The sequence below is a fragment of the Myxocyprinus asiaticus genome, chromosome 22, assembly GCF_019703515.2.
Source record: "Myxocyprinus asiaticus isolate MX2 ecotype Aquarium Trade chromosome 22, UBuf_Myxa_2, whole genome shotgun sequence".
Classification (NCBI taxonomy): Eukaryota; Metazoa; Chordata; class Actinopteri; order Cypriniformes; family Catostomidae; genus Myxocyprinus; species Myxocyprinus asiaticus.
Genome location: NC_059365.1, coordinates 33,825,313 through 33,852,743, shown reverse-complemented (window position 1 = coordinate 33,852,743; position 27,431 = coordinate 33,825,313). Strand labels below are relative to the sequence as shown.

Below are 27,431 nucleotides of genomic sequence, written 5' to 3'. Positions count from 1 at the left end.
TACATAGATTTCAAAAGGAGGGAATTTCCTTATCTGGTGGGTCTGTAATGTAAATGGAGTTAATGACTGATCTGGGTGAATCAGCTTCTTCGGACCAGTAATGAATAGAACAAGGACATGAAAAAACTCTGTCCAGTGAAATATTAGATGATTTAGAGCCACTGGACTGCAGAATCACCATGTTTTCTCTTAGATTTAGAGCAACAAGAACTTAAAACCTCTCAAAGTTAAGAAAACAAACTCAAACCGGGTAATTTCCTTTATTTCTTGGCTGATCAATTTGAACACAGTATGGCTGGGTTACAAATAAAGCACTAAAAGTAAGTGCTTTGAACTTTAAAAAAAACCCAACAACAACAAAAAACTGCATACATAGCGTGCATAATTGCAGAAAATGGGACACAGCAACAAGGTGTGGTTTGTGCATAGGTCATAGGTCACTAGCTTTGGCATATGAATGGCAGCAGCAGAGGGCAATTAGGTGGTATATTATGTGTTCCTGTAGCTCAACTGGTAGAGCATGGCGTTAACAATGCCACTAATGTGGGTTCGATTCAATCAGGGAAAATATAAAATATTAAAAAAAAATAAATACCTTGGATGCACTGTCGCTTTAGATAAAAGTGTCTGCCAAATCCATAAATGTAAATGTATATTTACTAGCACCTCACAAACAATGGACTGCAACACAGCGCACTGGTTACTAAGCATTAATATCCTTTGCCATATCCAGGACAACAGGAAAATGTTCTAGTCCTCCCCTCCGCAAAGTATCAGAAGTGTTTTACGATAGTCTCCTGATGTGTCACCCTGAGAGAAAGCACAATCAACACGTAAAAAACAATCAAAATTATGTCAGACCGAACATTTGACGAACCATATTTGAAGGTGAAGTGTGGAATTTTTTGCAAAGTTAAAATACTTTCTCCTTGCCCAGCTTAATATGCAGAGACACTTATAAGTAAGCCATTGGTAAGTCGATAACTCCTGGAAAGGGTAAACACTGTGGCTCTCTTGGTTTGAGCATCATGACCAGTCCAACACTGCAACATTGGCTCAACCGCTAGTTGCTAATGGCAAAGAAATTACATACTTCACCTTTTTAACAAAAGCATTTAAACACACCCAATGCCTTGAGAACATACATCATGGTCATACCAGTGACAGTTGCATAATGCAATTAAGCTGTTATTAAATTCACTGCATTATGTAATTTCAAAGATTTCCGTGTAAACTTTTGTAATAACTGAATGGGCAGCGAGATCAAACGTTTATTTCCTTCCTCCACAGCCTAAAGTCACTTTTCATGGAAATAAAGTTTAAAAATGAAAAACGTTATGAAACCATGCAACCCTACAAAACAATAAATCCAATCCAAAAATCTGTGGAAATGTTATGCTAATTTTTCACACACCTTAAAAACACAGACGGACTTGCTCTCAGCATGCTTTATTTAATAGCATCTATTATTAGAGGTATCAGATGTCCTAGTAACTGCCAAGCAACATATAAAAATAATGCTGCTATCTTCTTTTATTTAAAGTATAATTTTTAATAAAAAAGCATGTAAATTGTGATTTTGTTGGTTTATTTGCATACGGACACAACAAATGTAGCATAATAATAAGTAAAAAACTCTTTGCATGAAGTTTATTATCAAGTGCTATTATAGATCTTTAAAGAGAGTTTTGACAACATAGCGAGTATAGACCTGTTATTGAACACTTCCTGTCTCCACTCTATCTACCAATCAGATTCAGCATACTGAGAGGAAGTCAAGCATGCAGGGGAAATTCCTAAACAGCTGAGTCGAGCGAGTACACAGCAGGAACCCATCAAACACTCTGTTCCCCTCGACTTCACCAAATGAGGATGTGCAACGCCTACAGTACGACAAAACACAATACCTACACAACTGTCTTTTAATTTAATAATGTTTAATCAAACCATGCACACAAACAATGGCATGTAGTATGTAGACAAGGAGCACACAACTTACAACCAGGGTCTCTACCTGGATGAATTCATGCAAAGAGGCATCATGAGTCTCCTTAAACTCTTTACGGATGTTGAAGAGGTCGATTTCAGAGCGGGACACCATGATACGGATGAGAGCCCTGTCGTCTGTTCCCAGGCCCTGCAGGGAAAGTCACAGGGCTCAGGAAACTTTGGCCTGACCGCTGATCTTAGCAATGCAGAGCATCAGCAATAGTGCAGATGCTCATCACAGGCCTGTGACTCATATTCAAGCCTGAGAACCGTCATCAGATGAATTTGACATGACTTTTGTCTTACATAAGTGCTTTTGACTATAAAATATGTTTCAGAGGACTTACTCACTAGAGCTTGTTCTTAGTCAGTGACTCTAATTTGTCACTTGTATGAAGGCTAAATGATGTCATTTTGGCCTACATTGCCCTACTGCTCAGAGCCTGATGTAGATGCAGAGGAAAGTGTATTGCAAAACAAAGTAGTTGTACCTTCATGGCTTTGTACAATCGGTCAGCAAAATAAGAGGGCTGATTCTTCACACTCCGCACTGGAAAATATGAACATGTAAGTGTTATTTTTTCAGTGACTGGAGTAATATGATCACTTCAGTGTCATGTTTTTTTCCCACAACGAAACACATACAGTAATACATGTGATCAGAAGTTTTACTGCTTACTGATGTAGTTAGTATAGGTGTCATATCACAAATTTTTTTATCATTGTATTGTAAGTGGATCCCCAGAGGTCCAGTTGTAATCTTAGTCAAAAAGGCAGTACTTTAGTGTTTTTATGATCATTTCCGCCCTCTCTCTCTGACCCTTATAATTAAACAGGTCTATTTATGTTGGTGTGCACTTAGGATTTATATTTAAGCACCCTCTTTGAATCTAAAGTGAGCCCCATCAGACAACTTTGCATGATTTCAACTGTTCAACAACACTTCCAGCTCAGTGTTAAAATTACACCTTTACCACTAATTAAAGGTGCACTCTGTAACTTTTGTCTTTGTGTCATCTTAGACTTACACTGACACCTAGCGGCTTGGATGCAGCATAATTTAAAACCAACAGTTTTCAGTTTCAGATGCCACTGTAGAAATTTAGTAATCACAGTCAGCCATGATTACTTGATAGGGAATGCAAAAAAGTATTGCGAGGGCACGCAAAACTATTTCAGAAAAAAAAAAAAATCCTGCCATTACCTCTAAGGGGCTCCGTAAATACTAACCAATTAACTGTATGGGGGGAAAATGGAAATCCGATGATTTAGCACTTATTTGATCAAAGATTATTATTGTGCAGCTCTGTGGACATGAGGAATTTACACTAGTGCAATAATCGAAAATTATTTAAATGATTTAGAAATGGGCTTTTAGGCCCACAGCACTGTGTAACATTATACATAGTCTTATTATTTTTAACTGAACCTATTAAAACTGTAATCTGGTGAAATTAAACATTATACTGTAAACACTACAGCTTTTACAGGGGACTTAACTGTAAAGGTCATGGAATGGTATGAATGACCCCTATAAATAAAATGTGTTTTCCAGGTGCTTGGTCATTGTGCTGGCAAAGTAAAACAGCTCTTACCAATAGCAAACATGGCATTTTTAACATCTCCTGACATTTCCTTCTTTATGATCTGTTCGATGTCCTTGTTGCTGCATCTTATAAATTCCTGGAACACTGGATGGGATAGAACGAATGTTGGCTGTAGAGTTAAAAAAAAGAACATGTATTAGCACGAGTACCAGTAGCAAACATGTGTTTGTATTACCTCTCCTCAGGTGAGGGAAACTCCTTGTGCAAAGAATACTCATGAACTTGTCTTCCATGTCACCCGAATCTGCATTGCACGCATCTGCCAACGCCTTACATAGGAGAAAAACATATTAAATTCCATCTGTCTCATGACAGTACACTGGTATTAACCTTGTACTTGGTAAACAAATGAAAGTTTAAATAGAATTTTATAACTTACTTGGGCATCTTCCAAGACCCTGCCCATGTCTACAGCTTCTTCTTCGCGAGCTCCCTGATAAACACCATCAGCATTAGGTGATAAAAATGTGTTTATAAGGCACAATGTATGAACTGTGAGCCAGTGTTTCAACCGTGTTTATAGTACCTGTGCCAGAGAGATCAAAATCCGTTTGAAATGTCCAGATGTGTCTGATGCGATGGCATCCTCTAAACTTTTTTTAAAGGCTGTGTAGGGGAAATGAAAATATATAGACACAGATATACATGGGTAGACATAGAGTAATGTACAACCTATGTGTAAAAGAACTACCGGTACTCTTCATATTGTAATTGACATGAATGCCCCATTACAAAGACCAATGGTGCCACCACCTGGACATAATTTTGCTATGAAACAGCCATGTGTTTATTTACCACTTCGATAGGCAGCACACATTTTCTGAATCTCCTGGTTACTCCTAGTGACCAGGATCTCAATCAGTGCATGTTCATCTGTGCCTGCACCCTATTGAAAATATACAACACATTTATTTAAGCATAAATATTGTTATTAATCACGTATGTGGACAGATAATTATTTTCGAATATACATATTCATATGGAACTCAGCATGAAAGCAACATGAAAAGCAAAGAGTCCATGCACAGTACTGATCATCACCTCTGCTCTAGTTTGGGCAGGTCACTGCCCCTCAGTGAACAAATGAACACAGAGGTTGAATAACAGAAGCAGGTCAGTCTGTTCTTTCAATCACAAAACAGTCTCACAGCTTTTTATGACTCAAATAAGCTTTTGGTTTGTTTCTTTGCCATGCGGTCAAAAATCTGCATATTTACCTCAATGGCTTTCTTCATCATTTTGGCATCAAACTCTGCTGGCGTCATCATGAGGCCTAGGATGAGCCTTTGAAGGTTTTTGGACAGTTCTGATTTGAGGTCAGCCATGAGATCCTGACCGAAAACAATGCCACACATTAGAAAGATGCCAAGTCAGGGGCGGATTATGACTAGCAAGGGCCTCGGGGCCAGTTTTCCTTTAGAGCCCCACTCTATCTTTTAAAGTTGAGATCTACGCAATCGATTTTCAATTTTTAATACCTGTTCTGTTATTTACAGTCAGATTAATTTAAACACACAGCACGGATGTGGTAAAGAAACCGCTAAAACCGAAACACGTTCGCTGAACAGTCACTGTTCTTAAAGAGACAGTACCATTTTAAAGTTTGTTATACATAATGTAAACTCAGTGTGAACACTACGAATTATGCATACAAAATGCATATATTTAAGGAGGCCATAATAAATTATGAAATATTTATGAATGAATTTAACAAATACAGTATGCTCCTACAGTATCTATGCAAGGGTTTGGTGAAATTCTGCAAAGAGTTCAGGCAGTTCTGGCTCAAGCTGCTATATCTTTTCTAACTCATCTGAACGATGGGGTGCGTTCCATTCAGAAGTGATCATCCCTACACCCTATTTCCTTCAAAGACTTCACTCTTCATTGTGAGAGCTTTGAAGGGCTGAAAGGTGTGGGGCTCACAAATAGTGGTCATTTGGTCATTTTTTGGGAAATTCTGTTTGGAACAACCCTACAGCTTGGCTACCATTATTATTCTTCCATCGAAAAGCCCTACGATGGCATTGTTTAAGCCTTTATAAAGTGTCCAAAAATCCCCTAGACTACATTACATTGACAGAATATTTAAATGAGCTACAAGTCTGTTTTGAAATGTTCGTAATTTCAAACTTCAGCTGTCAAAACTTACACACAAGCCCTTCAATCCGAAAGATGCTCTCTTCTTTCTTTCTTTCTTTCTTTCTGTTAAACCTGTAAAAAATGTCTAACTTCAAGTATTTAAAACTATTTTAAACTTTCAAACAAGGTTTTGTCAGACCAACATTATAGTGTGTCTCAACAAACTTTATGTATCTAGTTTAATGAACCACACAAAGTAGAATATCAATATTTCAATTTTCCCAACCACCTCAGCCAAGTTATTTTTTGTAATGTAGGACAAACATGCAGTTATAGCAATGAACAGTATAATAAAAGTTTTTGTTCAACAGCTCCTTTATACAAAGAATAAAGCTTAACCATATAAAGCCTAACATATGAAATTACAGTTAGAAAATTATATTTTTTAAACCTGTTTAAACTTTTTTTTTATATATATATATATAAAAATAATTACATTTTAAGCACATTGCTTGAATTGAATAAATACTAATTTTGAAATATCAGTAACAAGATAAATGTTTTTGTTAATTTTACTTTATCAAAATCAGCAACGATTTCACATAAAAAGATGAGTGTGTCAAAATATGAATGTAGCTATTTTGGAAATGATTTTATAAGATCTTCTACTTCCAGAAGAGCATGGAAACTTTCACCAGGTGGCGTTATAAGATTAAAGACTGGCTCATAAATATCATTAGAAACAGGAAGGCAAAAGGGTCCTATAAGAGAGCTGGGGGCCCTCACAGTCACAGGGCACTGTTGAGGGGCCCTTGTATAAGATGTGGGGCATGCATATTTAAGCATATACAAACATTTGTTTTCAAAGTTGATGGGCTGCGAGACATTGTAGCCCAGGGCCCCCCCGGGCCCCTGGTAGTCAAGGGCCCCTGAGCACTTGCCCCATTGGCCCGGTCCGTAATTCACCTATGTGCCAAGTACACGTATACACATTTACAACAGCATTACGTTTGATGTGTCAGTTGTGGTCAGTGGGACAACACTGGTAAGGACAGAGACTTACCCTTCCCAAAAGAGATTTGAAAACCTGTCTGATCTCTTGTCTCTGTGCATTGCTCCTCTGTGTTACAATGTCAATAATTGTGTCTTCATCAGTGCCTGAACATTAAAGAAAATCAAAGGTTCGTATTTCAAGTCTCAGTGACAGTGCCAAATTCATTCAAACAAAGTTAAAATACTTTTATTACATACCGAAACCCTTCATTGCTTTTCTCAGAGCTTGAGCATCACTCGCAGGGTCAAAATTTGGATATGGTTGAACAGTTCCCCTTAACTGATGACGGAGACATGAGATATAGTTATTTCAGTATCGCTAAAACAGTTAGAGTGCAATGATATTCATGAGCATGAAAAAAGATGAGCACCTTTTGTGAGCAATGAACTGAATGAATGAAAAAGTGTCACAGGGACTGGCACTCTTAAAGTGATAGTATACCCCCCCCCCCCCAAATAATCTGTCATCATTTACTCACCTTCATGTCATTCTAAATTTTCTTCCATGGTGCACAAAAGGGAATCCCGGTTTATGTTTTTAGATCTTATTTACATATACATTTGTGTGTATTGTGTGTGAACACAGCGCTGCAACAGCTGAATGATCAAATCATAGACACAGAACAACAATACCCGGACTCAGTTATTATTATTCTTGGGGATTTTAACAAAGCAAATCTCACACGTGAACTGCCCAAATACAAACAGCACATTACATGCCCCACCAGAGACAGGCACATACTGGATCATTGCTACACATCAATAAAGGATGCATATCGCTCTGTCCCTAGAGCTTTGGGACTCTCCGATCATTGTCTGGTTCATCTTCTTCCAACCTACAGGCAGAAATTAAAATCAACCAAGCCAGTAGTAAGGACTGTAAAGAGATGGACCCATGAAGCAGAGTGAGAACTACAAGCCTGCTTCGATTGCACGGATTGGAGTGTTTTTGAGGCTGCAGACACCAATCTGGATGAGCTCACAGATACTGTTACATCATATATCAGTTTCTGTGAGGATATGTGCATTCCTACTAGGACTTATTTAAAGTTCAACAACGACAAACCATGGTTTACAGCAGAGCTCAGGCAGCTTCGTCAGGCCAACAAGGATGCTTACAGGGGTGAGGATAAAGTCTTGTACAATCAGGTCAAGAACACACTGAACAAGAAAATCAGAGTGTCTAAAAAAAGATACTCTGAGAAAATGAAAAACAAGTTTTCAGCTAACGACCCTGCATCAATGTGGAGTGGCATGAAACAACTCACAAATTACAGGACTCCTACCCCCAACCCTGTGGTGGACCAACAACTGGCTGACGACCTGAATGTGTTCTACTGCAGATTTGAAAGGCCCAGTCTCACACCCCACACCCACTCTGACCTTCACTTCACATAAACACCAACACCTCCTGCAACCCCCCTTCTCCCCCCTCCTGCTACTCAACTGCACTTAAGATCTGTGAAGATGATGTGAGCCGGGGCTTTCGGAAACAAAAGACAAGGAAAGCTTCAGGCCCAGATGGCATCTCACCAGCGTATCTTCGATACTGTGCTAACCAGCTGGCCCTCATCTTCACACAGATCTTCAATAGATCACTGGAGCAGTGTGAAGTCCCATGCTGCTTCAAACGCTCAATCATTACTCCTGTCCCAAAGAAACCAAAAATCACAGGACTTAATGACTACAGACATGTCACCCTGACGTCTGTGGTCATGAAATCATTTGAGAGACTGGTGTTGGCCCACCTGAAGAACATCACTGGACCCTTTCTAGATCCCCTTCAATTTGCTTATCGAGCAAACAGGTCTGTGGATGATGCAGTCAACATGGGATTGCATCATATCCTGCAACATCTGGACAGACCAGGGACATATGCAAGGATACTTTTTGTGGACTTCAGTTCGGCTTTCAACACCATCATCCCAGCTATACTCCAGAATAAATTACACCAACTCTCTGTTCCCATGTCTATCTGTCAGTGGATTACAAGCTTTCTGACAGACAGGCAGCAGCTTGTGAGACAGGGGAAACTCACTTCCAGCACCTGTACAATCAGCACTGGTGCCCCCAGGGATGTGTGCTCTCCCCACTACTCTTCTCCCTCTACACCAATGACTGCATCACCAAGGACCCCTCTGTCAAGCTCCTGAAGTTTGCAGAAGACACCACTGTCATCAGCCTCATTCGAGATGACGATGAGTCTGCATAAAGAAGGGAGGTTGAACAGCTGGCTGTCTGGTGCAATCAAAACAACCTTGAGCTGAACACGCTCAAAACGGTGGAAATGATTGTGGACTTTAGGAGGAACCCCCCAACACTGTCCCCCCTCACCATTCTAAACAGCACTGTGGCAGCAGTGGAGTCATTCAGGTTCCTTGGCACTACCATCTCACAGGACCTGAAGTGGGAGACCCACATTGACTTCAACCTGCCACAGGCGCTGCTGATACAGTTCTACTCAGAAGTCATTGAGTCTGTCTGGATGAGTCTGGATTATTGGTTGCCCCCTGCACCCCCTTCAAGAACTATACACTTCCAGAGTGAGGAAAAAGGCTGGAAAAATTACTCTGGACCCCACTCACCCTGCCCATTACCTTTTTGAACTGTTGCCTTCTGGCCGACGCTTCAGAGCTCTGAGCACCAGAACCGTCAGGCACAGGAACAGTTTTTTCCCTCAGGGGAAATTAAATTGCCCCATTGAGCAATAACTATGTGCAATACACAGTTTAGTCTTTTTTACATTTATCCAACCTCTTCTGCCATTTCATTCCTCTGGAGAAAAAAACAAAAAACATTTGCAATGTACATAACAAATAACAGATTGTATTTGCACTATACATAACAGATAACAGATTTGTATTAGATTTGCACTACGTATGTGTATGTATGTATGTGTGTGTCTGTGTGTATGTACGTATGTGTATAATAATTTTTTATTTTGTATTATTATCTATGTCTCGCTGCTGTTTTTGTATTGTTTTTGTATTGTTATACACTGGAAGCTCCTGTCACCAAGACAAATTCCTTGTATGTGTAAGCATACTTGGCAATAAAACTCATTCTGATTTCTCGATTTAACCATTCATTTGCATATGTAAAATAGCAAATTTATGTAACTTCACTACAGTAAAAACCTAGTTGAAACATGAAGAAAATATGAGAATGTGTCTTGTATTAAACGAAATGCTGGTGAAATCTGGTGAAAAAAGAAAAATAACATGACTTGAAAATCATGTTATGACAATAATAGCCAGTAGATGGCTGCAGTGTTTAACCATCCACCTACTGTGTAGTAAGTCTAAATTTTATAACAAGTAATGCATTTGGATATATATTTAGACATTATCAAACTATTATTGTATGTTTTACACTCTCACCCCTTCATTTCTGTGTGTGTTTTTTCTGTATTGTGGCTGATTCATATATTGTAGAAGCTCTGCTTTTTAGTCTTTCTCATTCATATATTCATTCATTCATTAACTTCCTATGGTCGGTCCATAGGAATTTTGACCGCAAATAACAAAGGTGTTGCTTTTTTTATGACCACTTAGACTTATTGAATCTCGTCCAAATGTTTTTTTTTTTGTGTGTGTGTGTGTGTTTAGATGGGAAGTGGAGGAAAAGTCATTAAGTCTTGTAATGCTCAGATAAACGAAAAAAAAAAAAAAAAAATGTACATCAGAAAAACAGATTTCAGTCAAAAATGACTGAACAGAATAGGAAGGTTAAGTTGTTGTTCACTGAATACTTCCCCTCCACTGTAGCTTTCAAATCAAATATGCTGCTATTGGCATCAATGATGTTTGGTCACAAGACACGTGAGAACCAATGCTGTTTCCCATACAACTTCTGTAGTCGATTTCAGAGAGGAAGATTATCAGTGAATAATCATTTTAATTTTGGTCTGTTTCCCACACAAAGGATGGCTTCATATGGCTTCAGAAGAGATGCAATATAGCACATGATTGGCATAGACCACTTTTATAATACTTTTAAGGTTAATTTTGGAGCTTGACAGACCCAGTTTCCTTTCACTAAGTTTCATTACATGTAAAAGATCGTCCAGGATATCCACAGGTTTTCTGACCAACCACTGAGCGCCACCATTATGATTCTGATTGCGGCTGGACTGTTTTCTGGCTCCGGTCTCCATAAGAAGCAATGTAAGAACTACCAAAATGAGCGATCCCAACTGAGAATAATAACCATTTTATAGTAAGTGTTAGTTGGAATAAAAAGGGGTTCAGGCTCAACTTGTGCAGTTGTTGGCTGTCATAACAACTCAAAGTAGTTAATGATACAAACGTAACTCACCTCGTTTCATGGCTTCATGTCATCTACCTACTTAAAACTTTTAATATACTCTAAACATCACACTACCTGCTGAGAACATACGCTGATGCGAGTGAAAACACTGGAGACCGGAAAACGAAAACAGGGACACTTCCGCATTCTGAAAAAGGTGGATCCTTTAAAAATGCACCTTTTGTGTTCCTTGGAAGAAAGACATACAGGTTTGGACTGACATAAGAGGAATAGGAGGAATTTGAAATCACTGTAAATAACGTCTGAAATTTTACTTTCTAAGAAGTCAGTTATGAATCTTAGAGCTGCAAATGTTTAATAGTGATCCATAGCAACATCACACCCACAGCACCAGCACACACACTGAGAACTCAGGGATGGTGTGGCACTGGAAAAGTGTCACAGGAACTGGCAGCAAATCAAAACTCTGATTATCAAAATGAGTGGTATTCAGATGCTATCTGTGCACAAACAAAAGCTCTGCTGTGCTCTCAGGGTGTATGACACAGTTATCAGCTCTAGCTTGGCCAGAGCGGGGAGGGGATCATTAGAGGGTAATATGATGCATGCTGAGAGAGAGTAGGCGAATCTAACCTGGACTTTGGTCATGGCACTGATTTCCCACATCTTGTAGGCAATCTGTGCAGCCTCTGGGAAAAACTCCCCTGCAATACTGAGAAACAAACAGATCTTTAACCTTTTATGCTGACAAAATAACAATGTACAGATTGAGGACTTGACAAACACAAAATAGTTTCAATTCTTGAAAATCTTTAGCCCTGTTCTCAGTCTCATTGAAATGCAACCAAACACAGTGGGCAAAAGTTTTATCTCACCAATGTTTATCAAGAAATCTAAATTCTATAATATAATATGGAAGTATGGAAAAATATGACAAGTACATACAAAGAGACGCATGTCTTGTTTATTAACATTTGGGACATTGGCACACTGTTATGTACAACACTGCATTTTATGATGGTTAAATGCCTCCCTCTACTGACTCCTAAATGTTACTGCAGCATAGAATTAAAAGTACTCAGTTAAAGGGATAGTTCACCCAAAAATGACAATTCTCATCATTTACTCACCCTCATGCCATCCCAGGACTTTCTTTCTTCTATAGAACACAAACAAAGATTTTTTGAAGAATACCTCAGCTCTGTAGGTCCATACAATGCAAGTGACCAGAATGGTGACCAGAACTTTTAAGCTCCAAAAAGCACATAAAGGCAGACTAAAAGTAATCCATAATACTCCAGTGGTTAAATCCATGCCTTCAGAAGTGATATGATAAGTGTGGGTAAGAAACAGATAAATATTTAAGTCCTTTTTAAAAAAAAAATATAAATCTCCACTTTCACTTTCCCTTTCATATTCTTTAACATTTTGAAAGTGAAAGTAGAGATTTATAGTCAGAAAGGACTTAAATATTGATCTGTTTCTTACCCACACTTATCATATCACTTCTGAAGACATGGAATTAACCACTGGAGTCTTACTTTTAGTCTGCCTTTATGTGCTTTTTGGAGATTCAAAGTTCTGGTCACCATTCACCTGCATTGTATGGACCTACAGAGAATAGATATTCTTCTAAAAATCTTTATTTTTGTTCTGCAGAAGAAAGAAAGTCATACACATTTGGGATGGCATGAGGGTGAATAAATGATGAGAGAATTTTCTATTTTGGGTGAACTATTCCTTTATACACTTACTCATCATCTCCTCCACACAGCTTCAGCAGGGTTCGTTTGTACTCCCCAGACGTGTCATCCTGTTGGGTTCACACAGAGGGGTGGAAGATATTATGAAAGTTTATTTACAAACACAACATATATCATGAAATTGATCATGACTATATCATCAAATAATGAAATACATCTTGGAATGTTGCGATCAATAAATAAAAATACAATGAATTTCATAATATTTTTATTTATTAATTGTGTCATTTCATGACTCCAGAGCTATCAATGGATTAAAAATGTTAATCAAATTATTAAATTTTATGTTGACTAATCAAATTGTTCACAAGTAATCGCATATATGAAAATTTGCTGAGAAAGGCCACAAAATAATAATTTAATAGATAATAATCAAAATAATTATAAATATAATGTATATAATAAATAGACTATAATAATTCAAAGACATTACAATCCTATGGCAGACAAGTAAAGCTTTGATTAGACAATAAAAAATTTAGAAGTCAATATATTGTTTGTTTGATTTCCATATTGAATATAAGGCTATCACTAGACTACATTATTTATTAAGTTAATTTTAATTATGTGTTATTTTTTAAATAATTAATCACACTGAATTAACACATAAAATCAACAGCCTAACATCTATTTCTATGGTCTATTTTTATGTAATACTACATAGTCTGAACCTACCATATACTGTAAATAAACAACTTTTGATATGTGAAACAAATTACAAGTCTGTGAAAAATGTAACATGTCAAGGAGAAAAACCTAAATGAAACCATATGACATTATGTAGTTACTGTATGTTGCAATAAATACAACAAGCATGCAAGCATTATGAAGGAACATTTGTCATACGGAGGGGCAGAAAGTGTGTATGCACTACCTGAATCATATTGTGCAGAGATTTCTCATAACGCAGCCTGAAGCACTCTCTTATGTCCAGCATGTCAATCTCAGAGCGAGAGACCATAATGCGGATCAGAGTGTTATCGGCGGTGCCCAGACCCTGCAGAGAGATGTGAGAAACAGACAGACAGCATTGATAACTACCTTAAGCAATGCACTTTTACTCCATCAGATTTCATAACAGGTAACACTACAGCAGTATCTACCTTCATGGACTTGTAAAGACGCCTGGCGAAGAACATGGGCTTACTCCTGATGCACTGAACTGAGGGAGGTAAACAAGGGAGCAGATCTTAGAAAACCTGCAGCAGTGAGCATTAAAGAAGGTACTGTTTGACTTATTTTAATTGCATCGTGACACCAAAAGCTTACCAACTGCCAGCATCAAAGTTTCAAAATCTCCGGATAGCTCGCTTTTAATACTGTCTTCAATGGATTTCTCTGCAATTTTCTGGTATTCATCAAATACTGGATAAAACATTAAAAGAATACTATTATTTATTATTCTATTATGTCATTCAGCATTAATCGATGTTACATATTATGTAACATTAATACTGCAATAAATCTCAACCTTAATCTTAACTAATAATCTTAAAATATTAGTAATCGTAATATTACAAAATGGTACATTTTGTTTAATGACTCCTAAATTAGGTCAATGTATTGTAGTTTTGTTGGTTGCATTACAAACTCTCTTCAGATGATTGAAGTCAGCACACTGATAGTCAAATCTAATCGGCGGTACGGTGAGGAGTGTCAGAGACCAATTTTGATTGTGTAAAGTGGGAGAGGTGTGCTAGTCAGTTGAAATGTCTGTGTGCAGTGTGTCCAGTGAGTAACTGCAGTTCTCATACCCATCTGCAAATGGGTCACACTTCGGTTTCCCAGCAACATGATGAATTTGGCCTCGTCTGTGCCCCACTGTGCCTCCCCTGCTTCATACAGGTCCTAAAGTGAGAGCACACACAAACATTCTTCTAAGATGCCAACTCTTTCTAGTCAAGAGGTCAGAAGCACACTTGTCAATATTGCATGGTGTGTATACTAATATATGGTTTTCCATACATTCAGTATGTAGGTATACATCATTTAACTTCATAAACAACTTTTTACATGCATGCATTACTCTTTACATGCATTATTTGGAATAAATGTGACCTGTCTCAAATAGAGTACCTTAAACCTAGATAGTCTTCTATTTTATGATAATATTTAATGAAAGGTAGTATAAGAAGCTTAATATCAGCTACAGACTTCATCATGCTCACCTGAGCATCTTGCTCCACAAGGTCTTCACTAACAACATCATCTTCCTCTCTGGTCCCCTGAGAAACCACATAATCGCCAACATTAAACACAGCATGGACCAACATAATAAAGGCATTGCAGACATCGCATCCTTTTATTGTTCAAAATAATGGTTCAGTGTGCATACTGATATGCATATTCAGTATGAAATTCAGGTGAAAGTACAAAGGTGAAAAAGAAGAAAAACAAAAAAGGAGAATATGAACACCCAAGGATATTTTTTAACCACTTCTCGGTTTAAAACAAAGAAAAATAGAAAATGGGGCCTGGGTAGCTCAGTGGTAAAATACGCTGGCTACCACCCCTGGAGTTCGCTAGTTCGCTATTGAATCCCAGGGCGTGCTGAGTGACTCCAGCCAGGTCTCCTAAGCAACCAAATTGGCCCGGTTGCTAGGGAGGAGTCATATGGGATAACCTCCTCGTGGTCGCTATAATGTGGTTTGTTCTCGGTGGGGCGTGTGGTGAGTTGAGCGTGGTTGCCGCGGTGGATGGCATGAAGCCTCCACACGCGCTATGTCTCCGTGGCAACGCGCTCAACAAGCCATGTGATAAGATGCGCGGGTTGACAGTCTCAGACACGGAGGCAACTGGGATTCGTCCTCCGCCACCTGGACTGAGGCAAATCACTACGCAACCACGAGGACTTAAAAAGCACACTGGGAATTGGGCATTCCAAATTGGGAGAAAAACAAAAAAAAAACACAAAAAAAACAACATACCAGAAAATGTTTGAGAAACATAAATGCTTAAAGCATGTGCTGTATCTTTGACATGTAATTGTAAATAAACAGTTCATCACAGGTTTTACTGACCTGAAGCAAAACAACCAGCATTTTCCTAAAATGTCCAGATGTGTCCCCTATAACATCCTCTTCAAGGTCCCTGCCGTATGCTGTGAATAATCAATCACATTGTCAGGCTTTGAACTGCACAGTTCAGAAGAATATTTTGGTAAACAAAACTCACCATCTCTGTATGCTGCCACCAGGTTATGAATCTGCTCATTGGTTCTTGAAGCAAGAATTTCAATCAGGCATTTCTCATCTGTTCCTGCTCCCTTTAAAATACAGGAAGAAAGTATAGTCAATTATTTTGTTCAAAGCACAGCTTCAGTCTATTTATTTTGAAGATATGGCATATTATACAAGATGCCAGTAAAACTGTTCAGAGGGAAATTATTGCAGTTACTTATTCAGGATTCAAATGAGAGTGGACTGTGTGCTGGTAAACAGTGCACAAGTTCAAATGAAAGAAGACATATTATTTTATCATAGGATAGCGCTAATATCACTGTTGCAAAAGTTTTTCAAACCATGCAGCTTCTTATGATAATATTAAAGGAATATTCCGAGTTCAATACAAGTCCAGCTCAATCGACAGCATTTGTGGCATAATGTTGATTACCACAAAAAATAATTTCAACTTGTCCCTCCTTTTCTTTAGAAAAAGCAAACATCGAGGTTGCAGTGAGGCACTTACAATGGAAGTGAATGAGGCCGATTTTTGGAGGGTTTAAAAGCAGAAATGTGAAGCTTATCATTTTAAAAAAGCACTTACATTATTCTTCTGTAAAAAATACAACTTGTGTACAGTGAGTATTTTAACATTTACAGATTGGCCCCATTCACTTCCATTGTAAGTGCCTCACTGGAACCCAGATTTTTGCTTTTTAAAAAGAAAATGAGGGACGAGCTGAAATTATTTTTTGTGGTAATCAACATTATGCTACAAATGCTGTCAATTGAGCTTAACTTGTATTGAACCCGGAATATTCCTTTCAGGTATTTGCTGTAAGCAGAGTATAAAAAAACTACAAATAACTACAACTGAAGTGTTTACTCCTCAACGAGAATTAAAATACAGTAGTTACTACATGAATAAGTGAAATACTTCTTCAGTTTTTCAAAAGGAGCATCAGACATTTCATGTATGTTCTTTAATTTGGTTCTTTGTGATTCATAGTTGTGAAAATGTTGTGAAATTGTTAAGATTTTAAGTTAGATTTAAGTTAGTTTGGCCAAACCAGAAATACTTTACCATTACAGTAATTAAGGAAAATAACTTACCGAATCCTAATGATAGCAATGGCAAAACAGATTAACAGGGGAAAAAACATGAAGTAAGTAAAACTAAGAAATTATAGTGTATATAACAACTGATATTGTAATTGGTCTCTAAATGACCGATGTTTGGTGAATTGGTCAATATACTATTGTACTATTATATATGCTATTTTGTTCTTTTCCCTTTATGATAGATGTCTAAATCTAAGTTCACATTATATACTAAAAGCAAAATTTAGTTATATATTTTCAATATAATTACATAAATTAGTAGAAATACAGAATAACAAATCTATCTGAACAATTATCTGAATAATTATCTGTGCAAGCTATGGATTTGAACAGCTCAGTCAAACAAAGGTATGCTTTTCAATCAGGCAGGCACAACGAGTTTTAATTGAATGGAAGCATAGTGTCTAGATGGTAGAGGCTATTTGCACTAAGTGCATATATAAAAAAAACTAAAAAAGTGCAAATAGTGTTAGATGCTATTTGCGCCCCTAATTAAATACTAACATATAGTATAGGGGCCTCACTACAATGTGTTTATTGTGTTTATTTAGAGTTCCACAGACATCCTACACCAATCCCTAAACCTAACCCTAACCTTACCATGGTTTTACTACAGTAACCATAGTATCACCATGGAATTTTGTAGTAAAATCATAGTAACCACAAAATGAAACATGTTTACTATATTAACACCATATTACTGTAGTAACACCATGGTTAATTGCATTAAAACTATGACTTCCAACAAAAAACCTGGTTTCTATAATATTACTATAGTAAAACCATGGTAATTTTTCCCGGATCAAACCTTTCTCTCAACTGTCTGACCTTCACCATGACCCAATTACTGAGAGGCAATCAACCTTTATTTTAATTTTTGTGTATTATTATAAGTAGTATTAAAGGAAATATTAAGAGTTGAGACAGGATGAGAAAAAGTGGGAGAAAAAGCGGACTTGTCATCCGCACAAAAAAGCACATTCACACCATCATTACACCAAACACCACCAGACTTTTAAAGTGCAGATAGCAGCACTGTGTGGCTGGTAATAGTTACACCTAGTGCAAATAGTCACTCTGTTCATTTATACTGTACCTTAATGGCATCTTTTATTTCTTTGGCATCATGATAGGCTGGAGGTCTCATTAAACCGATGATCAGACGTTCAAACTTCCCCGTCAGCTCGTATTTCAGATCATCAATTAAATCCTAAAGAGTGAGGTGATTATGATAAAGTGCACTTTTAGCTCTTAATGTTAGAGAAAAATTGCAACTATTTTGTTCTCCCTAATAGCTCCCTAAAGACTTTAATCCATTTTAGGTGCATCATGGATGTTCCAGTACCTTTCCAAAGAGTGATTTGTAGGCAGAACGGATCTCCTGCCTCTGAGCATTGCTGCGTGAGGTAATCAGGTCTAAGATGGCCTCCTTGTCACTTCCTGTGACACAACAAACATTGATATAAAGAGATCATGTGGAATATCCCAGCTGCCACTTGCTCATCTTTAGATGAGGAGTTCTGACACTCACCAAAGCCTTCCATAGCATTATAGAGGGCTTCTGCATCACTGTTTGCATCAAAATCAGGATGACCTGTTACTGTACCTCTGAATTCCTAAAAGAGAGAGAGAGAGAAAGAGAGAACAATAAATCCAGTAAGATCCAAAGGTCTGAGACCAATTTTGCGTCATAGGTGGGGCGTCATAGTAGCCAATAAATTTGATTACTCCAGCATTTCAGGGCTATATGAATCAGTAAACTCATGACATATATTGGGGGGGCGTCATAGTAGCCAATAATTTTTGATTACTCCAGCATTTCAGGGCTATATGAATCATGACATATATAAACTTCTGTAGTAATATATTTGGTAAATGTGTTTCCACCATAGTTTATACGTGTGTATTGTAATCAAATAAAAAATGTATGTACCTCAAGTGAGCATTAGTTTTTTATACACATTTTTAACGATTTTACTTCAGCTTTTTTTATGTGATATACCATAATTTGCATGAAAACTTTGAAAAATTTGCAATGAAAACATTTTTGGCATAATGCTGATTACATTTTGACTCATCCCTCCTTTTTTTTAAAAAAAGAAGCAGCAAAAATCGGAGTTACAATGAGGCACTTACAATGGAAGTAAATGGGCCAATTTTTTAATGGTTTAAAGATGGAAATGTGAAACTAATAATTTTTTAAAAGCACAAATTAATTCTTCTGTTAAAACTCATGTATTATTTGAGCTGTTAGGTTGTATAAATCATCAATTTTACAGTCATTTTTGGGCTTTAGAGTTTATTGACATTACATCGTCATGGTAATGAAATTGTAAAATTGGCAATAACTTTACACAGAAAAGGCTAGTAAGTGATTTCATCACACTAAAATCATGTTAACATGCATATTGTTTATGTCTTGTGGCTATACTTTTGAAATGGAGAGTTGTAACAAAGTTAGGGAGGAGCATGTTCATTTAATCTGTCCAATCTCATCGCCAGAGTAAGCATATATAAACAGCTGTTTACCTCCATGGCGGCGACGATTCTTCCGGCATTCGGCCTCGCCCTAACCCGAAGATGTCCCTCGAACTCGAACTCATCACATCTGATGAGGAATTCTCAACTGTCCCTGACTCTCCACAACACCTTGATGAGTCCGGGATCATCTCTCCTTCTCCCAACATCGTTTCTCAACCTCCAGACGCAAACCGGGTTCGCCAAGCTATGTGCTTGGAATCACCCACCCCCCCGGCGCCGCTGTGAAGTCTGCAGGTTCATCGAACACCAAACCGAGTCCTGCCCCATGATTCCGCACCCTCGCTTCGACATCCCGGTTATGAACAAACCAACAAATTATGTCCCTCAACCCAGTAGCAGCCATTTGGAACAGTGAGCTACTCAGCAGGTAAACACATCTGTAACAATTTTAATGACTACGGCTGCACCAAAGCTCAGTGCCATTTCCTGCCCATCTGCAGTTTCTGTGGAGGTGCTCACACTCACTCCATATGCCCTGTTCAAAAAGCATAAAAAAATAAAAATCTCAAAAAGTCTCAGTACTCCTGTCATTATTTCTGTCCAAGCCAAAGAACTGGCTAACTATCCTGATACATCTTTCTCCCAATTTGTATTGACTGGGCTTAAACCTGGCTTCAACCCCGGGTTAGAGAGTATTCCTACCTCAAATCTCATCTGTCATAACTTAAATCAGCGCTTGCTGAACCCAAGGTAGTCGACGATCTATTAAGGAAGTTAAATCCGGCTTCATGATAGGCCTCTTTGAAAACCCCCCTTTGAGAACTTTTGCGTCAGCCCTATCGGGGTGGTCAATTCACTAAACGACCCTGTAACCCTAGACAAATCATGATGTGCAGACTTGCAACTATGGCTAAATTTTCTCAACCACTGGAACGGTTTAACTTTCTTTTACGATGATTTCATTTCCTCCCCCGATGAAATCCATTTGTACACAGACGCAGACCCGTCCATCGGATTTGGAGGATTCTACCAGGGCCGCTGGTTTGCGTCCACATTGCCCCCCCCCGATCTTATTAAATTTACCTCCTCACTCTGTTTCCTCAGACCTGTTCGAACTTTACCCCATCATGGTAGCGGCCTCCCTATGGGGGCTGGAATGGACCGCTAAAAGCATTTTAGTCCATTGCGACAACCTAACCACCGTCCAGTGCATTAACAAAGGCAGATCCCGATCTCCAGACTTGCCACCTTTTCTTAGACACCTAATATGGATCTCCAACCACAACCAATTCTTAATTAAGGCCGAGCACGTTCCAGGCTCAAAAAAATCAGATAGCTGACTCACTCTCTCACTCTCTCTCTCTCTCTCTCTCTCTCTCTCTCTCGCTCTCTCTCTCTCTCTCTCTCTCGCTTTCTCTTCCAGAGATTCAGAACCTTGACTCCAGAGGCGAACCTGACTCTAACCTGAGCTGAAATTCCACTAAACCACCCAGTTAAACTCCTCCATCAAGCATCTCTGGACTCTCCAAGCCTTCTCTCTGCGAACCCTCCAAACATACTGGCCAGCCTGGACATTTTTTTAAAATATTCACAAAATCTACAAACTGCCCTTCCCAGATTTCTCTCTACTTCATTTCATCCTTCATTTCACATCTCAACCAATCCAAAAGTCTTTACACCAGGACTATCAAAGGGTACCTGAGCAGCATCAATTTTTTCCATTAAATAATTCTCGGAAAAAACTCCTCTTCAATAAACCACCCTCAAATCTAACTCCTTGTCAAGGGCATCCAAAAAACCCAACCCACCAGAATCGACACCAGACAGCCTCTAACCATTGATCTCTTAACTAGATGCCTAATCACACTCTGTCGGGGTTACATTTCAGAAAACACCACCAAAACCCTCGATGCACTGTTCATTCTCACCTTTTTCTGTCTCCTCTGCTGCTCTGAATTCACCACCACAGCAAAATTCAATTCCAATGTTCATCACACTATCACCAATTTGCACATACTTGACAACGATACCATCGGATACCACATTAAACAGAACAAAACAGATCAAACCAGAAAAGGGCATTAAACTTAAATTTTCAACCTACCAACCCCCATCCAGCCCTTTCAATCACTCATCCACTACCTGCATTTCAGAGGTTCCCAGGGCAAAACCCCTCTCAACCCGCTCTTCGCGGATGTCAACAACCAGGCAGCATCACGATTTTGGTTCCAAAAACACCTAAAATTGGTCCTCCTCCAATCTGGCACCCCAGCAAATTTATACTCAACCCATTAATTTTGCATTGTTGCCACGAACATATGAACAGCAAATCCATTCACTGGGCCGGTGGTCATCCGACACGTGCAATAGCTACATCCGTACCAACCGTCTCCACATCAAAAAAGACCACCAAGCTCTAATCAGCTAAACAACTTAGCAGAAAAAAAACATTTTAAAAGGATCGCTCAAAACAGCCTCACCTGTACTCATGGAGGGCCCTCCAGTGCAGATGCTGTGAGGGCCCTCCCACTTACATACATTCAAGGTCTCTCCCATTTGAATCACAGTGAGGATTCTCCATGAAAATGCTGTGTGAGCTAACTCACGTTTATTTGTATTGTGGGCTCTCCCGTTCATACTGCTGTGAGGACTCCCCCATTCTAATGTAGTGAGGGCCCCCGTTCGATCACAGGATGGGCCCCACAACCACGGGGAGGCCCGCTCTTGCCACGGGCAAATCTTCCCAGGTGGTGGGAGGTTTACTCCCTTCCTCCTTGGCCTCCCAGCCACAGGCGTTGTTAGTCCTCCAGCAAGAGCTCATTTCCATGCGGCAGCAACCGGCACTATTTCCTCAGTGTTTCCACCTATTTTCACTCTACTCATTCTACCTATCCTGCAGCACCCAGTTTCCTATCCCCCAAGCAGACCCTAGCGTGAGGCTGCCTCTGCCAGCGGCAACTGCTTGTTCTTTCAAATATGGCACTTCTGCCCCTCTTACACACAGGCTCAGCAGAGTTTCATAATGTTCATTTAATCCATCCAGTCTCATTGCCAGAGTAAGCATATATAAACAAATGCTTACCTCCATGGTGGCGACGATTCTTCCGGCATCCCTCCATTCACCCCATCTCCTCCATGCTCTCATCATTAACTCTACAAGTCCTGGGGGGTCAAGTCTCGAGCCTCGAACCCTCCTCCAGGCACAGCGAGCCAAACTCATTTACACTATCCTTACTACAGGATTACATTAACCTGCGAACTACTGAAACAGTGAGTATTTAAAGTTTAAGTATTGGCCCCATAAACTTCCACTGTACTGTAAGTGCCTCACTGTAACCCAGATTTGTGCTTTTTTTTTAAAGAACAGGAGGGGTAAGTCAAAATGTCATTTTATGGTAATCAATATTATGCCACAAATGCTGTCGATTGAGCTTAACTTGTATTAAACCCGGAGTATTCCTTTAAGGGTTAGATAGAAATAGTGCCTTAAGGTAAAAATTTCACTTTTTACCATGCAATGCCACAAATTTGATTACATTTTATTAGTGACCAAGAAATAGTGCAGAATCTTAAACATTTCTTCTTCATTTTACATCAGAACTTTTCTGTAAACCAAAATCCTATAAGTACATTTCAAGGTTTAAATGACAAATCCCAGATATTCAATGCGGACTCAAACTTTTGGACTCCACTGCAAATGTATGGCTGTTGTATTTTTCTGAACTGTGAAGACTGAGGCCACATCTTTTTCTCCACATTTTGACCTTCCCTTGACACTGAGATGGCTTTTTTGACAATGAAAAATTAGCTTTTCGAAAAACGCTCTCCCAAGTGGATACATTTGAAAATGCAGTCTTCGCGTTGTAGTGTAGACAGGGAAAACATTATCTGAAAACAATGACAAATGAATCACAGTCATATGACCCTTTCAACCCAAAACAATCAAGATGGTGGCCCATGTTGTAGCGGCGTTGTTGTGCCTGTTCTTCACTTTGATAGCGTAGTTAAAAATAAATGTTATTTTGTACAAATTTTACATCGTATTCCTTCAAAGGCGATGGGAAATTTACTTGGAACTGCTGTCCGGCGACGGACCATTGCATTTCAGACCGTATATGGAATGCAATTTTTTGCATGTGCAGTTAGGGGATTGAAGAGTTTTCATACATTTTAGTGTGGACAAGCAACTTTTGGAAAACGCTTGAAATGGCAGTGTGGACAGAGAGCTTTTCGAGAGAAAAAAAATGCTATATTCAAATGTAACCGGATTAATGTGGATGTAGCCTGAATATTGACAACAGAACAGCAGAATTTGGTAAGACCTAATAAAAATAATAATCAAGATATCTTTCCTCATTCTCATAAGGTAGAGATAAGTCAAACTCCCTGCAGACCAAGCTTTTCATTTAGGTCAGATCAGATATCTAATCTACTTCACAGTCACTTACGTCCACAGACCCTTTCCAAGCCATAACATTTACAGTAACTCCCACTTGATTGGACTCAAAGAATTATTTAAAGTTACTCTTGGGTGGGACAGCCTACATATGTGTTTATATTTTCCCAAAATGAAATATTACACCTACAATGAGACACTCTCTCATTTAGCCAATACTTGCAGCACATGACTTCTCCTGTGGGTATGAAAGAGCTTTAGTCCAAAATCAGAAGCTCAACAGGACTATAGAGTGGACAGCTGACACCTGTCAAAGTTGCAGTTGTGTGTTATGGGTAGCAAAGGGCAGTGTGTGTGTGTGTGTGTGTGTGTGTGTGTGAGAGAGAGAGAGAGAGGGAGAGAGAGCTTGTATGCAACTGAGACTGAAATGTCTGTAACCTTACACTTTCAACCCTATCTGTAGTGTATCGTTCCCCTCTAGCGAGCTGCAGACCCCACATAAATGCTACAGGACTGTGCATTTCCAAAGCACCTCTGTACTGTTCTCAAACTGCCTACTTTCATTCCCATAATGCCGTTCCTTCTGGTATTTCTTGGTCTAAAAAGGGCACAATGCCAGAGTCCTTCCCCTGCATGCTTTTCTGCACATGCTCAAGCCCTGTCCTGCAGCTATCACGCAACACAGCAGCTGTAGGCCACCACATCTCCAGCAACAGACCCCTAGCAACAATGATCTAAGCAAACAAACATCCAGACAAGCACACTTTTACAATGCTAAGAGATACCCATTGTGTTCCTATAGTGGCAGGTCAGAGTCCCACCGTTATAAGGAAACACCATGTATATTGCATCAACATGTCATTGAGAAGTTTTTACAAACATTCCAAATTTAAGTTACATTTGAAACTATACATATACAGGACAAGTTACATGCCAATGTTACTTTGGGTTTATAGGGTTTTTTCCAATCCCTAACCCTAACTGAGCAAAAATAAAAGTGATGCTTGCTTTAGCAATGCACCCTTTAATATTTACTTTTGAGCACTTTTCTGATTAAGAATAGTTTTACTACTACCTATTTCCCACCAAATATCTTTAAAAAAAAAGAAACCAATCACCCTGAAGCTAAAAAAAACAAAAACAAACAACCAATATGACTGAATCATCCCAGGTCTACAAGCAGCATTGTAGCATTATCAACCGATCTAATTTTTTAATGAGTAATCATCGGCTCCTTAAATTCCATACAGAATCTCTGACATCCTACACTCCCTGCAGTACAATAGATGGAAAACGAGATTCATTACCATGTGAATGGAGACAGAGCTCATTTCCTTGCAGCCATTATTTTATGCTATATGACCAAATGCGGCAAGATACTTGTCCAAATTTGATGGTTATATCAAATTGTAGCATCCCATAAAGCATGTAAACATGTTGATGTAGAAGTTTTAGCTTACCTTGCCCATGTTTAATTACAGTAGTTGTCAATTGTCAATGGAATGATAGTCTTGAACCTGGAGAGGGAATTATGAAGAAACCCATTAATCTTAGCCTTTCCTTTACTTGTCTTCAAATGATAAAAGACACAATACAGTTAGATTTGGGGGTTAATGAAAAGGGGGTTAAAAGGGCTGTTGATTATTTTCAGAATACTCCTAATGCCTAATTCTCTTAGTTGCATAATATAACCTACAGTGGGATCTACGGAAGCTCCAGGAACTCTTATGCTTATGGGGTAACTGAGCTGAAACCACTCTTGCAAGTCAGTCTGCAACAAATGTTTCCATTAGTATAGTTTTAAGAAACCTCCAATTTTATTTTTTTACTTTTTTTCTGTAGGCTAAATACTCTTCTGTAGAATTTTTAGTCAAGTGAAAAAATATTGAAAGAACAAATCCAATCTCCCTAATTCTTACCATTCCAACACTGTAAACAACTGCAATTGTTACCTTAAGGAGCTATTTCTAGCTCCATGAGAAATTGTTGGTTTTTTTGGTGTAACCTAATGTATTCAGCTTGATTCTGTGATGTTACAAAAATATTCTGTGACTTGAATCTAACCAGTAAATTTAGAGCACATTTTTAACATATTCCTGACCACAGGCCTGGCTGCTTAAGGCAAAGCCACTTTTTCCACAGGATACTCTTGGCTAAACCCCATTGAGGCTATACCGTGCTCTCTTTCACTGCATCATAATCAGGCAAATAAGCAACAGGGAACTCTCTATGATGGAGGAACATACAGTGGAAAGTAAATCACTACAGAATGAGTAATTCCCTGTTATAAGGCCAAATCTGTGTGCAGAAGACATCCGGATCACGCAAGTTGTTACTGCACAATTGTGGCACTCACATCAAATTGTCTGCTTTAGTTCAAAGTGTTGTGTAAGCATGATTCATTTTGCGCTCTGACACTGCAAAATCAATATCTTGCTTTTCATAAATGAACAATGAGAAAAATCACTGATACATTACAGTATTGTTTAAGATTTTAAATGTGTGCCATTGGAGTCTAAAAATAGACATGTCTCCTGGTGTGTTGTGTCAGGAAAACATCCAAGATCTGAGAATGAGAGACATTCACCCTGCCCCACCCAGCCAGCTCTACTGTAAATTGTAATTAAAAGAAGAAAGAATTTATGAAAACCAATCTAAACTTATCTGAGATCAAATAGAAAGAAAATAATTTTACAAAATTTTACAAAAATAATTTTAAAACCATTGGTTTGGTTTATAAAAAACTATTCCCATGAAAGTCATTGTCATGTTTTTCTATATAATATAGCCTAGTATGAAAAAAATAAATAAATAAATAAAAAAAATTAAAAACAATCATTGGTATGAGAAAAGAACATGTCAAGTTACTGAAGAGGTACCGTTACTTTTTACGTGTCATGTGTCAAATCGCTGCATTTTTTCTAATATGATATGTTTAGACACGTTAAAAGTTAATTAAAATAATAAGTTAATATATATATATATATATATATTTAATCTTTTACCTTACACAGACGGAGTCGCGAGCCCCAGTTGACAGTGGTCTTGCTGGGAAACGTCCTCACGAGCATCAGCTGCCCTTCTCTGACGCAATGCACGCGGCGCATGGAAGAGCACTCAGTATTTAACTCAGCATTACCAGCGATGACGTAATGTCCACCGTTGACGTCTCGTAATACCAGTTCTCAATTATGACGTTAAATATCTTTGGCATTACATTACTATGACTACATGATCAATCACATGATTTCTCTGAGTCGTTGCTTTTTTAGTTTTCTGCAATGCACCATCTGATTTGCAAATGCAGCATATTGGGGAGTCCTGTAAAGTCCTGAGTCAAGATGGGCATGACAAAGGAGAAACACATAAACACGGCAGGTCTATATTTGTAAGGCAAATCTTACAACAGTGTTATATTATTTTAAATTAGGTGATGCTAGCTCGTCAGGCTATGCATATGACCTTTTAAACCAGCTCACCTCTTTATTAGACGGAATTGTATGCTATT

The 27,431-nt window shown here is 38.6% G+C and overlaps 2 protein-coding genes across 3 annotated transcripts in view; one reads left to right on the top strand and one right to left on the bottom strand.

Moving 5' to 3' along the window:
* Nucleotides 1–244: 244 nt before the first annotated feature.
* LOC127413115 (annexin A6-like) lies at nucleotides 245–27,040 on the bottom strand. Of its 2 annotated transcripts, none has more exons than XM_051649984.1 (25): nucleotides 26,929–27,040; nucleotides 25,384–25,440; nucleotides 18,578–18,662; nucleotides 18,392–18,486; nucleotides 18,143–18,256; nucleotides 15,938–16,028; nucleotides 15,784–15,863; nucleotides 14,932–14,988; nucleotides 14,518–14,611; nucleotides 14,033–14,128; nucleotides 13,867–13,925; nucleotides 13,638–13,760; nucleotides 12,755–12,813; nucleotides 11,634–11,712; nucleotides 6,930–7,011; nucleotides 6,742–6,836; nucleotides 4,814–4,927; nucleotides 4,392–4,482; nucleotides 4,123–4,202; nucleotides 3,976–4,029; nucleotides 3,772–3,865; nucleotides 3,585–3,680; nucleotides 2,481–2,539; nucleotides 2,000–2,137; nucleotides 245–810 (listed from the first exon to the last, which is right to left on the bottom strand). In XM_051649984.1, exons 2-25 carry the CDS (start codon nucleotides 25,390–25,392, stop codon nucleotides 751–753), a joined length of 2,004 nt encoding a protein of 667 aa, XP_051505944.1. In that variant the 5' UTR covers nucleotides 25,393–25,440; nucleotides 26,929–27,040; the 3' UTR covers nucleotides 245–750. The 2 variants fall into 2 exon arrangements, with proteins under 2 accessions (XP_051505944.1, XP_051505945.1); XM_051649985.1 differs by having other exon boundaries at nucleotides 2,015–2,137; nucleotides 26,929–27,038.
* LOC127413120 (cationic amino acid transporter 2-like) overlaps nucleotides 13,680–27,431 on the top strand; it is a 35,653-nt gene continuing 21,901 nt past the window's right edge. The window contains exons 1-2 of the mRNA XM_051649998.1: nucleotides 13,680–13,772; nucleotides 13,845–13,986. The gene's annotated coding sequence lies outside the window, so the exon portion shown is untranslated. The remainder of the gene's footprint in view (nucleotides 13,773–13,844; nucleotides 13,987–27,431) is intronic.

Excerpts from the sequence above, each read along its gene's own strand:
- LOC127413115 (XM_051649984.1), bottom strand. Across the intron at positions 14,989-15,783 it reads TGCTGGTTGTTTTGCTTCAG|GGGACCAGAGAGGAAGATGA; the intron begins GTCAGTAAAACC and ends GTGGTTTCTCAG. Across the intron at positions 4,203-4,391 it reads GTGTGCTGCCTATCGAAGTG|CCTTTAAAAAAAGTTTAGAG; the intron begins GTAAATAAACAC and ends TCCCCTACACAG.